This window comes from Clinocottus analis, unplaced genomic scaffold (genome assembly GCF_023055335.1).
Source record: "Clinocottus analis isolate CAN_PGR_092001 unplaced genomic scaffold, fCliAna1.0.p SCAF_9, whole genome shotgun sequence".
NCBI classification, from domain to species: Eukaryota; Metazoa; Chordata; class Actinopteri; order Perciformes; family Cottidae; genus Clinocottus; species Clinocottus analis.
The window spans coordinates 1,078,331-1,093,405 of NW_027176251.1; the positions used below are offsets into that span (position 1 = coordinate 1,078,331).

The following is a 15,075-nucleotide window of genomic DNA, read 5'->3' on the forward strand; positions in this document are numbered from 1 at the left end:
TCTCAGCCTGGACACAAACTCTTTGAATCCCTTCCCTCTGGCAGGAGGCTGAGGTCCATCAGGACCAAGACCTCCCGCCACACAAACAGTTTTTACCCAGCAGCAGTCGGGATCATCAATAGAGCCCGGGTCCCCCACTGACTGACTCTGTCTCCCCCAGGACCTTTCCTTCTCTCCCTTCTCTCCCTTCTCTCCCTTCCTATCCTCCACACATTCAAGTCACTCGCCACTTTACCCATCACCTGTCACTTTCAACAACCATAACCTCATTCCGTGCGCTTTACTTCACCTTTACTCATATTATTGTTATCATTATAAATCACTACCTTTATTTCTTTTTTTTTAATTGCATCGCTAATTATTTATTGCTTTTTACTGCACCTTACTTATTTACTTACTTTGTACTTACTTATTACTTGTTTATCTAAATTTTATTTTATACTTTCTCTTGGATAGTTAAATGTTCTCTGTTGTTGCTGCTGTTGTTTGTTGTTGTTGTTGTTGTTGTGATGCACCTTCCGCCAGGACAAATTCCTCATTTGTACTTACTCACGTGGCAATAAAAAGTTTCTGATTCTGATTCTGACATATTCTTACTCTTTATAGAATTCAAGTTCAATTGAAGCCTTTGTTGTAATTATGTTATTATTATAATAATTATTATTATTAGTTTATTTAGAGTGCTCAAGTTCTGATTTCTGAGTGGGTAAATTGGTTATTTTCAGGTATTGTCACAGGTTTCTGGGTGTGATTGTGGTTTGATAATGTGGTATAAAGTAGCATTTTCATTCTATTCTATTTATTTCATTTATTTATTATATTTATTATAATATGTATTGTATGTATTATATGTATTGTATTATAATTAATTAATTAATAAGTATAATACATATTATAATTAATTAAATTAATTATAATTAATTTGTTATTATTATACAATTAATAGTATTAATTAATTATAATTATATTACTATTAATTAATTAATAATTATAATAATAATTATAATAATTCTAATATATACAATATAGTATGTAGTAAAATAAAAAATAAAACTTTTTTTTAAAACGTTTTTTCGAGTTGTCACTAGGGAGGATATGCCCATACCATCGTCGTATGCCATGCTTCGTGCACCATCCACATGTATACGATTTATATGTGAACCCCTTACTTAGCCAGGTCTAAGCCTAATAACAACTCAGTACTAGGACTTGAACTACTTTCGTAGTAGAACATGGAGAACCCGTAGCTGTATACGCACATGCACGTATGCAACGTACAGTAAGCCCTGTACTGTGTGGGAGGAAACCCCCTTAGGGAAAACCCACCTGACTACGAGGAGCTAGTGCAAGCGTCCACACTCGCTACTGAGTCTGCGCAAACTCAGTCGCGAACCCGGTACCTTGGGTTTTGCTGGTGGAAGCTCAATCCTGACCGGTACTAGATTGAACCGCTCCACCATCGCAGTCAGCCTCTGAAATATAGATCCATGGTGTATTTAAAGAACCATTTCAAATAATGCCAACAAAGCCCGGCCGTCGGTAACCCAGAGCGACGTGACGCGTCAGGCTTGTACCACGTGACCGAGACGCCGTTCTGACTTCCTGGAAACACGCGCCCGCACCGCGTAGAAGAAGGAGAAAAAGAAGGAGGAAAAGAGGAATTCATTTTATTTTCATTTTTGTTGTTGTTTGTATTGATTTTGTTTTGGGGTGGTTTTGTTTCTGGGGTACAGAGAGTCTACAGTCTGATCCATAATCCGGAGCAGAAGGTGGCGGTAATGCACCAAATGTATGGTTGCCAACCGCAGTTAAACCTGAACAAGAAGAAGAGAAGAAGACTTTGAGCTCTGCCTGTAACTTTTATTAAATTCATTTCCAGTGGAGGCTGGTGGATTTTTTTTGGGTAGGGCCAGCCAATCAATTTCAGCAAACATCCTTCTATGATAAATATTTAACATTTACGCCAACACTTTGGCAGTTCCAAGATGGCTGCCATGGCGTTTTCCTGCTCAGAACCTTTCTACAATCCTTCAGAGATCACGAAAACAAGCAAAAAACAAACCAAACCAAAAAATGTTGATTAGAACCAAAAAACTGGCGGAGGAATTGGAAGAGAGATTCAAAAAAATCCCTCAATTTTATGTCTGAGGACATCAGCAAAATGGTAAAACAACAAAGTAATCTCATGGGCCTCATGGAGGAGGTCCGTGAGCTGAAGGCCACAGTCCAGCAAAGGGACCAAAGGATTGAACTGCTGGAACAAAGAGTTGACGAATTGGAGCAGTTCTCCAGGAATGATAACTTTGTCATCACTGGGCTGGAAACTATGCCAGAGTTACAGCAAGGGATCGCCACGGTGAGGATGAACCACCCGAGGAGCTGCACACTCTGGAGCAACAAGTGGTGACATTACTAAGAAGTAAGAACATTCACCTGGAGACACAGCAAATATCAGCCTGTCACACTCTACCACAAAAAGATAAAACAAACAAACCTACGATTGTTGTTCAGGTTGTAAACGGAAAGTATAAGGTGGAAGTTAAATCTAAGTTTTCTAAATGAACATAAATCATTTAGTTTTGAAAATAACATTGATCCTGAAGCAAATTTGTACTATGATTATAAATCAAATTCTGAATATTATACTGAGTATCAGTTTAACAATCTAATTGGAGGTGATATATATATATATATATATATATATATATATATACATATATATATATATATATATATGTATAGATATATAGATATAGATATAGATATAAATAATAATGGGGAATTCTAAACCCATCAATCTCATAATGAGACTGATTCTCCTGTATGTGCATAAAATAATATGAAAAAAACAATGTTATTAGTTCCTATTATTATTATTATTATTATTATTATTATTATTATTATATTTAGAGTGCTCAAGTTCTGATTTCTGAGTGGGTAAATTGGTTAGAGGTATTTTCACAGGTTTCTGGGTGTGATTGTGGTTTGATAATGTGGCATTTTCATTTTTCATTCTGTTCTATTATATATTTATCTATTCATTTCTATTCTATTCTATATATTTATTATATTATTTAGTAATTCATTATTTGTAATTATTTATTATATATGTATTGTATTATTATAATATTACAATTAATATTAAATTAATAATTATTAATAATTAATAATTATAATATATATATTTATATGTATTGTATTACAATTCATATTTAATTAATAATTATTAATAATTATAATATGTATATATATTTTTAGAGTACATTTTTTTTAAAACGTTTTTTCGAGTTGTCACTAGGGAGGTTATGCCCATACCATCGTCGTATGCCATGCTTCGTGCACCATCCACATGTATACGATTTATATGTGAACCCCTTACTTAGCCAGGTCTAAGCCTAATAACAACTCAGTACTAGGACTTGAACTACTTTCGTAGTAGAACATGGAGAACCCGTAGCTGTATACGCACATGCACGTATGCAACGTACAGTAAGCCCTGTACTGTGTGGGAGGAAACCCCCTTAGGGAAAACCCACCTGACTACGAGGAGCTAGTGCAAGCGTCCACACTCGCTACTGAGTCTGCGCAAACTCAGTCGCGAACCCGGTACCTTGGGTTTTGCTGGTGGAAGCTCAATCCTGACCGGTACTAGATTGAACCGCTCCACCATCGCAGTCAGCCTCTGAAATATAGATCCATGGTGTATTTAAAGAACCATTTCAAATGATGCCAACAAAGCCCGGCCGTCGGTAACCCAGAGCGACGTGACGCGTCGGGCTTGTACCACGTGACCGAGACGCCGTTCTGACTTCCTGGAAACACGCGCCCGCACCGCGGAGAAGAAGGAGAAAAAGAAGGAGGAAAAGAGGAATTCATTTTATTTTCATTTTTGTTGTTGTTTGTATTGATTTTGTTTTGGGGTGGTTTTGTTTCTGGGGTACAGAGAGTCTACAGTCTGATCCATAATCCGGAGCAGAAGGTGGCGGTAATGCACCAAATGTATGGTTGCCAACCGCCGTTAAACCTGAACAAGAAGAAGAGAAGAAGACTTTGAGCTCTGCCTGCAACCTCATATGTGCTCAAATGTTTTATCTCTTTACTTTTATTGAATTCATTTCCAGTGGAGGCTGGTGGATTTTTTTGGGTAGGGTCAGCCAATCAATTTCAGCAAACATCCATCTATGATAAATATTTAACATGTATGCCAACACTTTGGCAGTTCCAAGATGGCTGCCATGGCCTTTTCCTGCTCAGAACCTTTCTACAATCCTTCAGATTGATGGTAGACGGTTTCTCTATCATACATTTCAATAGTAGAAGTCTCTGTTCATATTTTGATAAAATGAAAGACTTTAAATGTATTAAGTCATACATTTCAAGTTATTGCTATAAGTGAGACTTGGACAACACATGAAAAGGGTGTTGACTTTGTCCTACAAGGGTACGGTATGAGAAAGACTTTCAATGTAAGGTCATCGATAGTACAGTTGAATACAGACTATGAGCAAATGGGAAACACTATTTTCAATACTCATATCAGCATCACTGAAGATGTCACGAGCTGTACTGTAAGCAAAATATGTTGTAATACGACAACGGGCAGGGAAGATTGCGGCCGACCCCTCTCAGCCTGGACACAAACTCTTTGAATCCCTTCCCTCTGGCAGGAGGCTGAGGTCCATCAGGACCAAGACCTCCCGCCACACAAACAGTTTTTACCCAGCAGCAGTCGGGATCATCAATAGAGCCCGGGTCCCCCACTGACTGACTCTGTCTCCCCCAGGACCTTTCCTTCTCTCCCTTCTCTCCCTTCTCTCCCTTCCTATCCTCCACACATTCAAGTCACTCGCCACTTTACCCATCACCTGTCACTTTCAACAACCATAACCTCATTCCGTGCGCTTTACTTCACCTTTACTCATATTATTGTTATCATTATAAATCACTACCTTTATTTCTTTTTTTTTAATTGCATCGCTAATTATTTATTGCTTTTTACTGCACCTTACTTATTTACTTACTTTGTACTTACTTATTACTTGTTTATCTAAATTTTATTTTATACTTTCTCTTGGATAGTTAAATGTTCTCTGTTGTTGCTGCTGTTGTTTGTTGTTGTTGTTGTTGTTGTTGTTGTGATGCACCTTCCGCCAGGACAAATTCCTCATTTGTACTTACTCAGGTGGCAATAAAAAGTTTCTGATTCTGATTCTGACATATTCTTACTCTTTATAGAATTCAAGTTCAATTGAAGCCTTTGTTGTAATTATGTTATTATTATAATAATAATTATTATTAGTTTATTTAGAGTGCTCAAGTTCTGATTTCTGAGTGGGTAAATTGGTTATTTTCAGGTATTGTCACAGGTTTCTGGGTGTGATTGTGGTTTGATAATGTGGTATAAAGTAGCATTTTCATTCTATTCTATTTATTTCATTTATTTATTATATTTATTATAATATGTATTGTATGTATTATATGTAATTAATTAATTAATAAGTATAATACATATTATAATTAATTAAATTAATTATAATGAATTTGTTATTATTATACAATTAATAGTATTAATTATAATTATATTACTATTAATTAATAATTATAATAACAATTATTATAATAATTCTAATATATACATATATATATATGTATATACTATATATATACAATATAGTATGTCGTAAAATAAAAAATAAAACTTTTTTTTAAAACGTTTTTTCGAGTTGTCACTAGGGAGGTTATGCCCATACCATCGTCGTATGCCATGCTTCGTGCACCATCCACATGTATACGATTTATATGTGAACCCCTTACTTAGCCAGGTCTAAGCCTAATAACAACTCAGTACTAGGACTTGAACTACTTTCGTAGTAGAACATGGAGAACCCGTAGCTGTATACGCACATGCACGTATGCAACGTACAGTAAGCCCTGTACTGTGTGGGAGGAAACCCCCTTAGGGAAAACCCACCTGACTACGAGGAGCTAGTGCAAGCGTCCACACTCGCTACTGAGTCTGCGCAAACTCAGTCGCGAACCCGGTACCTTGGGTTTTGCTGGTGGAAGCTCAATCCTGACCGGTACTAGATTGAACCGCTCCACCATCGCAGTCAGCCTCTGAAATATAGATCCATGGTGTATTTAAAGAACCATTTCAAATAATACCAACAAAGCCCGGCCGTCGGTAACCCAGAGCGACGTGACGCATCGGGCTTTCACCACGTGACCGAGACGCCGTTCTGACTTCCTGGAAACACGCGCCCGCACCGCGGAGAAGAAGGAGAAAAAGAAGGAGGAAAAGAGGAATTCATTTTATTTTTATTTTTGTTGTTGTTTGTATTGATTTTGTTTTGGGGTGGTTTTGTTTCTGGGGTACAGAGAGTCTACAGTCTGATCCATAATCCGGAGCAGAAGGTGGCGGTAATGCACCAAATGTATGGTTGCCAACCGCCGTTAAACCTGAACAAGAAGAAGAGAAGAAGACTTTGAGCTCTGCCTGTAACTTTTATTAAATTCATTTCCAGTGGAGGCTGGTGGATTTTTTTTGGGTAGGGCCAGCCAATCAATTTCAGCAAACATCCTTCTATGATAAATATTTAACATTTACGCCAACACTTTGGCAGTTCCAAGATGGCTGCCATGGCGTTTTCCTGCTCAGAACCTTTCTACAATCCTTCAGAGATCACGAAAACAAGCAAAAAACAAACCAAACCAAAAAATGTTGATTAGAACCAAAAAAACTGGCGGAGGAATTGGAAGAGAGATTCAAAAAATCCCTCAATTTTATGTCTGAGGACATCAGCAAAATGGTAAAACAACAAAGTAATCTCATGGGCCTCATGGAGGAGGTCCGTGAGCTGAAGGCCACAGTCCAGCAAAGGGACCAAAGGATTGAATTGCTGGAACAAAGAGTTGACGAATTGGAGCAGTTCTCCAGGAATGATAACTTTGTCATCACTGGGCTGGAAACTATGCCAGAGTTACAGCAAGGGATCGCCACGGTGAGGATGAACCACCCGAGGAGCTGCACACTCTGGAGCAACAAGTGGTGACATTACTAAGAAGTAAGAACATTCACCTGGAGACACAGCAAATATCAGCCTGTCACACTCTACCACAAAAAGATAAAACAAACAAACCTACGATTGTTGTTCAGGTTGTAAACGGAAAGTATAAGGTGGAAGTTAAATCTAAGTTTTCTAAATGAACATAAATCATTTAGTTTTGAAAATAACATTGATCCTGAAGCAAATTTGTACTATGATTATAAATCCAATTCTGAATATTATACTGAGTATCAGTTTAACAATCTAATTGGAGGTGATATATATATATATATATATATATATATATATATATATATATATAGATATATAGATATAGATATAGATATAAATAATAATGGGGAATTCTAAACCCATCAATCTCATAATGAGACTGATTCTCCTGTATGTGCATAAAATAATATGAAAAAAACAATGTTATTAGTTCCTATTATTATTATTATTATTATTATATTTAGAGTGCTCAAGTTCTGATTTCTGAGTGGGTAAATTGGTTAGAGGTATTTTCTGGGTGTGATTGTGGTTTGATAATGTGGCATTTTCATTTTTCATTCTGTTCTATTATATATTTATCTATTCATTTCTATTCTATTCTATATATTTATTATATTATTTAGTAATTCATTATTTGTAATTATTTATTATATATGTATTGTATTATTATAATATTACAATTAATATTAAATTAATAATTATTAATAATTAATAATTATAATATATATATATATATTTATATGTATTGTATTACAATTCATATTTAATTAATAATTATTAATAATTATAATATGTATATATATTTTTAGAGTACATTTTTTTTAAAACGTTTTTTCGAGTTGTCACTAGGGAGGATATGCCCATACCATCGTCGTATGCCATGCTTCGTGCACCATCCACATGTATACGATTTATATGTGAACCCCTTACTTAGCCAGGTCTAAGCCTAATAACAACTCAGTACTAGGACTTGAACTACTTTCGTAGTAGAACATGGAGAACCCGTAGCTGTATACGCACATGCACGTATGCAACGTACAGTAAGCCCTGTACTGTGTGGGAGGAAACCCCCTTAGGGAAAACCCACCTGACTACGAGGAGCTAGTGCAAGCGTCCACACTCGCTACTGAGTCTGCGCAAACTCAGTCGCGAACCCGGTACCTTGGGTTTTGCTGGTGGAAGCTCAATCCTGACCGGTACTAGATTGAACCGCTCCACCATCGCAGTCAGCCTCTGAAATATAGATCCATGGTGTATTTAAAGAACCATTTCAAATAATGCCAACAAAGCCCGGCCGTCGGTAACCCAGAGCGACGTGACGCGTCGGGCTTGTACCACGTGACCGAGACGCCGTTCTGACTTCCGGGAAACACGCGCCCGCACCGCGGAGAAGAAGGAGAAAAAGAAGAACTTCTTGCTCCGCCTGCAACTTTATATGTGCTTTAATTTTTTATTTAAGCATTTATTTAAATAAAAATATCCACATGGTTTGATTTTGAATCAAACGAACACAGATAAACAAACAAATGCATTGAGATAAATCGCATAAACATAAGTGTGGCATGAACTAAAATGCATTCCACAAGTCAGGCCAGATATTTTCAGCCAGGTGATGAATAAAATATAAACATCATAGACTACTATTCTCCCACTTATACTGTATTTATCCTAATAAATCATTTGAATGTATCTCTTCTTACAAGCATACAGAACAAATCCTGAATATATACTTTAAAAAATAGCATTGACAGAAAGTAATAATCTTTTTTTTAGCACCATGATTTTAAAAGAAATTCAACATTTGTGTGAAAACATATATCAGGCAGCCATAAATATCAGCAGATAAATAAGGTCCTTAACTAAAGTCCTAATGTATTTCACACTCTATGGAGGCAACTAATGAAGAATAGTTACTTTTAATGTGTTTTTTAAGTCATCTATGATTTAACATTCCCTTTTATTCCGCCCAAAAAGGACATCAATTCAAGATAATGTATCAACTTTGGACTTTCATTTTCCTCCCATTAACACAAATAAGCTGAGTGATGTAGCACAAAGTGAAGCTAATAACCCCCAAATTTCAGTGTTTTGACACTGAGATGATATTTTCTCACCATGCCTAAATATGAACAAAAGACGGACTTAAAGCACTTCGACATGCAATTTAGGATCCAATGCAAATTGCTTCTATTACTGTCATGTTGCCCATCGAGCAGAGTTTTCTCATAACACTCTGTTCCAGCCACTGTGCATACACAAAAACAAACCTATTTTTAATTGTCCTATTTTCAACTATGGCTTTGTAACTATTCAGAGAGCCATAAAATACATATGTTTTATTACAGCAGTCAATACATCTTTTATTGGCATGTTAATCAAGTTTTTTTTTTTTTATCAACTCTGGTGATTTTGGATCCAATGCATCATTTTTAGAACATTTGTATGATTCTTACACAGCAAACATGTACAATAGGGGTTGTTTTTTTTTATTAGTAGTGCATGCAAGGTGGAAATCAAGCAATCCGATCAAAAATCCTAACTACATAAATATGTTAATGTCTTTTCTTCATTGTTATCACTGTTAAATCATTAGAACAATCTCATCCAGGGTAAGTCTTCAGAGCAGGTTCAGTCACGGGCTGTAAGTCCTTCCTGTTGAAAACATACTAGAAGAAAAGGTGTTTTGTGCTCACAAATATGTTCTATCCTTTACTTGTCCTTTGAAATAAAGAGAATATACAGTGAGAACATCCATGAATACAAGTCTGCGTATTATAACAAAAATAAATACATTTTCTGCGAGGAAACTCCATTCTGCTTCCTTTCATTTCAACTTTTTAAACAGATTCAACGCCATGAACAACAGTCCTCAGTCCTCATGAGATTAGCAACCCTGTGCCGAGCAGGTTACTCACAAAACTCTTCCAAAAAAATAAATTAGGAACTCGGTGACAGCTGAATTAAGTCTTGGATGCACCATGTGGATGAATAGACTTGGCCTTCATTCTTGGCTGACTGTTGCTGCAGATTATTTCATTGTCAAAAAAAAGGAAAGAATAATAATTAAGACTAATCACGGAGATAAATAGGGGCTCGAATACTAAACAGGAAAAGCAGATGACTGATGATTAACACTGAAAGAAACGTCCTCTAAATGTCAACCAGCAGAGGGCAGTAGAGCAGCAGAGACAAAATAGTACACAATCGGGTGGAGGAGAAATTGTAGTAGTGTCAGTGTTAATGTTGTGCTCAGCTGCAGGTTGGAGAGGACATAAATCATATTGTACTGGAGCTGGAACATCGGTGCAAACGGGACAGAGGTCTCAGGTGGTTTAGTGTTGCTAATGCTTCTCTCTGTCCTGCCTCTTCCTCCCGTTGCCTCTCTATAAGGTCATATATTCTTGAAGTGTGCCTACCTGGCTTCAGCATACATGTGAGCCATTGAAGGGCATGTTACTGCTTTGGGTGACTATCACACAGCATATCATTCTAAGTCAAATCTAAACAAGTAAAGAAGCAGCTAGCAGGCTAGCTAGTTACACATTTATTTAACAGCCTGCACTCACACTAACATCAACTGGTTGTACTGTAGTGTGAATGAGACGTTTTAAGACTTTGACATCGTCAAAAGGCAGACATGTTTGTAAAACTGAAGAGTGATGTACTTAAGGTGGAAGGGTGCATCTTAAAATGCAAAAGTGACCGTCTTACCTTCAGTCACCACCCTCAAAAACTGACAATAAGTTAGTCTAACACTGCTGAATCAAACCATCGGCTTTCTGAAAAATGTACCTTCAATGTCAAAAATGCCATATACGATATTTTGCTATGGATGAGCTCCTAAAGTGTTTTTTTTTTTATACCTCTTGTATTGGTTTATTACCCTTACCTGCTCCCGTCTAACCATCTACAGTCAGACGTTTATATATTCAGAGGTACGCTTTAGATAAATGAGTTTCAGCTCGTGTTGGTCAGACAAGATAAGTGAGGTTTGGGTGCAATAGCCGGAGCAGCAGCAGTCCAATGAATATTTCTGGTCTCTTCAAGAGACTGGTCAGGTCCCTGTGCTTAAGTTCAATCTAATGATATCTGAAATCCTCTTCAAAACACCTTTGATAGTTTTGACTGGGCCAACCGACCATGATTACATTGGGTTCAATGACATTTCCATACACTCCAGTCCACCGGACCACCATCAGTCCCAGTTTAAAGTATTCTAACGGACTCCAAATAGAATTTGTCTCCACCGACGAGAGGAAACGTTCATTTTTCGCTGCTCTCTGTTGGAGCAGGTGTCGCTTGCGTAGTCTCCTTTTCTTCCTTCTGACGTTTTTTCTTCTCCTCGTCGTCCTTGAAGAAAAAAAGAGGAAACATGCCGAGGATACAGCCGATGGCAACACCGATGGCTTTGCCCTGCACGGAGGAAAATGGAAGTAAAGGAGATATTCCTGATGAGTTACATTTTTAAATATATCACACAAAAACACTACATAATGTACAAGTCGGGTCTATAAGCCGCTACTACCTTCGGCGGTTGTCCCTGCTCTAGCCAGCTAGCGCTGCTGCTAGCTCTTACACTGCTGATGCTAGCTCCCTGCTGCAGCTAGCTCCCACATTGCTGATGCTAGCTCCCACATTGCTGCTGCTAGCTCCCCGCTGCCGTGTCAGGTGTCGAGCCGGGGGTTTTCTCGCTACCTTTGGTACTTGTCTTGGATCTAGCGGAGAGCTAGCGAGGAATTAGCAGCAGTGCTAGCTGGCTACCGTGGGGAGCTAGCAGCAGTGCTAGCTGGCTACAGCGGGGACAACCACCGAAGGTAGTAGCGACTTTTACGGTAACCTCTTACATTTTACTTTTTAATCAAACTGTCTTTGTATTTTACGTGTTTTTTGGTATTAGGCATTAAGACAAGTTTGGTCTAAATGTATTAATCAACACGGAAGATTCCTCATTATTTTATTGCACGTTTTATTCATGCAGAACGTGCAGACTGTAAGATTGATCAAGAAAATACAACATGCGAGGACAAATGCCGTGACCTTCCATTCACTCCCAGAGAAAGAGCCTTTCAGTGCTCGAATAATCACTCAACCCAATTACAGATAATTACATTTCACACTTCAGTGGCCACAGCACATTAAGTCTCATGCAAGTTTAAGGAGGAGCGATCACAGGGACGCCTCACAGCGCCGTGTGCTCCTGTCGTCACCGTGCAAACCCCTTGACCTGGTTAGATGTTTGCCACGCTCCGCGCAACAAATTAAATCCCTCCGACGCTGATTGGGGCATCTTCATTAACACACACACTCATGAATGAGGAATGTTTATGTCGAGTGTTTATTGGTCTGATAGGCTCTTGTCTGTCCTTCACACGCACACAGTAAAATGTGAGGCTACTGACCGCGTGAGAGCTGACTCGGGTCTGCCACATGTCCGCCTGTTTGGGGCTCAAGTCGGGGATCTGCATGCCCAGCCGATACGCCAGGGCCTCCACGTAACCTGCCAGGCTACAAAGAGAGGAAGAGACGGACTCAAACGTACGGTAATGACATCAATTATCTCAAATCAGTGACCCCGTTAAGGTTAATATCCTTTCATTTTGTCAGGTGAACATTTGGGACATTTCACAAGATGGGAAGCGTGTTCACGCAGCGCAGAGAGACGGGGGCGACATATAGGTCAGTGAGAGAGTCATGTGACTGAGTTACACACCGAGAAGACTGACAATGTTACTCAGTGTGTTTAGGCATGTGCACGAAGCAAAAATATAAACACTGTGTACATTAGTAGTACAGTGGTGAAGACCCTTGCATTTTATTCCAAAGAGAATAAAAAGACATGTTATTAACACTGTAAACATGACATCAATTTTATGGAAAAAAATGGCATCACAAAACAATGTGCTACACTCACTCACAGGCATATTAAAATTGTGTTCATGGTGTAATTTGTACATGAATTCAATTTAAAACCTCTCATTTGTGTTTGTTTTGTCTCCCTTAGATGCTCTCCTACTCTACATCATGTCATAATCCATTAAACAACACCACATGGCAAAGCAAATGACCAAAAGACTCGATAATAATGTTAAAAAAAACAACTAATTCAACAGATTAATGTTCCAGTCGGCGCCTTGTGGATGCCATCTGGAAAAAAAAACCCAGCAGGATGTAAAATATCATCTCTAATAACAAAAGAGAGAGAGAGAGCGAGAGAGAGACAGAGAGAGAGAGTGAGAGTGAGAGAGCAGTGCTAACACAGCAACAGTGTTATGAACAAAACTGAAAGTGTCTGAAGAGCTGCCGCACCTTCCTGGCATGTGTCCAGCATGAGCGAGAAAGATAAATAAACAGAGAGCTTGTCGAGCAGTTCCAGGCTGACGAAATAAAACTCCAGTCAGTATTTTTGACCCGGGTCGGGTTCAGTCAGTAGACACTAACGGATCCTCAGTTCACTGCACACACAAATAAGCTGCAGCTGGAGCTGCAACGTCAAGGGAGTGATGTGGAGGAAGCAGCATTTTGAGAGGGCGATAAGGAGGAGAGGGAGCCGGTGTGTGTGTGTGTGTGTGTGTGTGTGTGTGTGTGTGTGTGTGTGTGTGTGTGTGTGTGTGTGTGTGTGTGTGTGTGTGTTGAGGTGGGTGCTGGCATTAGCTTTTCATCCCAGTAAAATAGATTGTATATACTGTAAATATGAACAGTATATAGTTATTTTAATATAGATTAGTCAGTTTTAAAACTTACTTATATTATTGAATATTTATTAAATACCTATTTTAAAGGATTTTTTAGTTGACGCTAATCTTTAGTCACCCCCATTTGAGAACCACTGATATAGACAATCATATCATATAATTATTGGATAGTCCTTCCAAACACTGACTCTCCTATTCATACGAAAATGTAAATGTGTCATATCTTGATGAAACAATAATACCGACACCTGCCTTTTCATCAAATCCAGTCCAAATGTTTCACATATTTGGAACAGAAGATGTCAAAAGAATTACAAAGATAAAATACCAGCAGTTTTTCAAAACCCTGAAATGATTAAATGTGCTTTGATCTCGGGCCATGCATCATCTCTGAGCCCCAGACAGACGGCTGAACCCAGCCTGCCTGCAGCAGAAGACGTAACAAGCCTTCCTGGAACAACAAGAGCATCTATTAACATCCTCATCAGGGGCCAACAACGAACTGAGTTGGATTTAAATAGCCGAGTCGGAGTCATCGAGGAAACACTTTGGTGCAGCGAGCGGACGGAGAATAAGCTACAATTGATAAAACACGGCGTGTTTCAAACAGGCGGTGACTGACGTGTCATTACAGGAATCCTCCTTCGATAAATGCCCACATTTAAACAGGCTGGTCCGTGACAGATGTGGAGCTTTAAACCTCCTCTGAGGAAGGCAAACAAACTATAAGGGGGCGGTGAAGTGGCATCCTCCTGATAAATCATCCATTCATTCATAAATGTGCTCCAACCCAACATGCAGAAGACAGAAATACAGATATGACATCAGAGGGACCTAGATTTTTAATCCCCAGAGCCTACTAATATATATTTTTTTGTCCTGTTTTTCTAACTTGGCTGAATGTATGAATCCTTCATTGGCGGTCTAGTCTGTCCCATAAAGCAATCAATGCATTATTGTCCATAAGGAACACCAACAGCAGCTGAAACTGTGCAGGAGGAGCATCGATGACAACAAATCTCCCCTTGGGGATTGATAAAGTACATATTTATCTATCTGCAGGCCGAACTGTCAGAATGAATCGTGAACTAAATCAGCGTTTTTCAACCTTTTTTTTTTGAGCCGCGGCACATATTTTCTAATAAAAAAATCCTGCGGCACGAATTGTCACATTGTAGCGTAATACGGCCTACATGGTAGGTCATTATTGCGCTACCTAGTGGCCTTAAAGAGTATTTCATTCCCAGGCCAGCCGCTACATTGCAGGCTCAGATGCTCAACAATGAAAAATGATTTGCGGCAACTAAATAATACCTCTCTCACGG

At 38.5% G+C, this 15,075-nt stretch overlaps 1 protein-coding gene and 1 long non-coding RNA gene across 4 annotated transcripts in view; one reads left to right on the plus strand and one right to left on the minus strand.

Annotated features, from left to right (window-relative positions):
- Window positions 1-6,326: 6,326 nt before the first annotated feature.
- LOC137781600 (uncharacterized) lies at window positions 6,327-13,440 on the plus strand. 2 transcript variants are annotated; one of them, XR_011077219.1, is made up of 4 exons: window positions 6,327-7,064; window positions 12,438-12,593; window positions 12,663-12,734; window positions 13,060-13,440. It is a non-coding gene; the product is annotated as an uncharacterized lncRNA (long non-coding RNA). The 2 variants fall into 2 exon arrangements; XR_011077218.1 differs by having other exon boundaries at window positions 12,438-12,734.
- The window catches only part of LOC137781599 (transmembrane protein 65-like), a 29,900-nt gene continuing 23,406 nt past the window's right edge, over window positions 8,582-15,075 (minus strand). For both annotated transcript variants that reach the window (XM_068570471.1, XM_068570470.1), the window contains exons 8-9: window positions 12,458-12,563; window positions 8,582-11,471 (exon numbers count right to left, since the gene is read on the minus strand). In XM_068570471.1, the coding sequence (XP_068426572.1) occupies window positions 11,322-11,471; window positions 12,458-12,563 (256 nt within the window). In that variant the 3' untranslated portion in view covers window positions 8,582-11,321. The remainder of the gene's footprint in view (window positions 11,472-12,457; window positions 12,564-15,075) is intronic.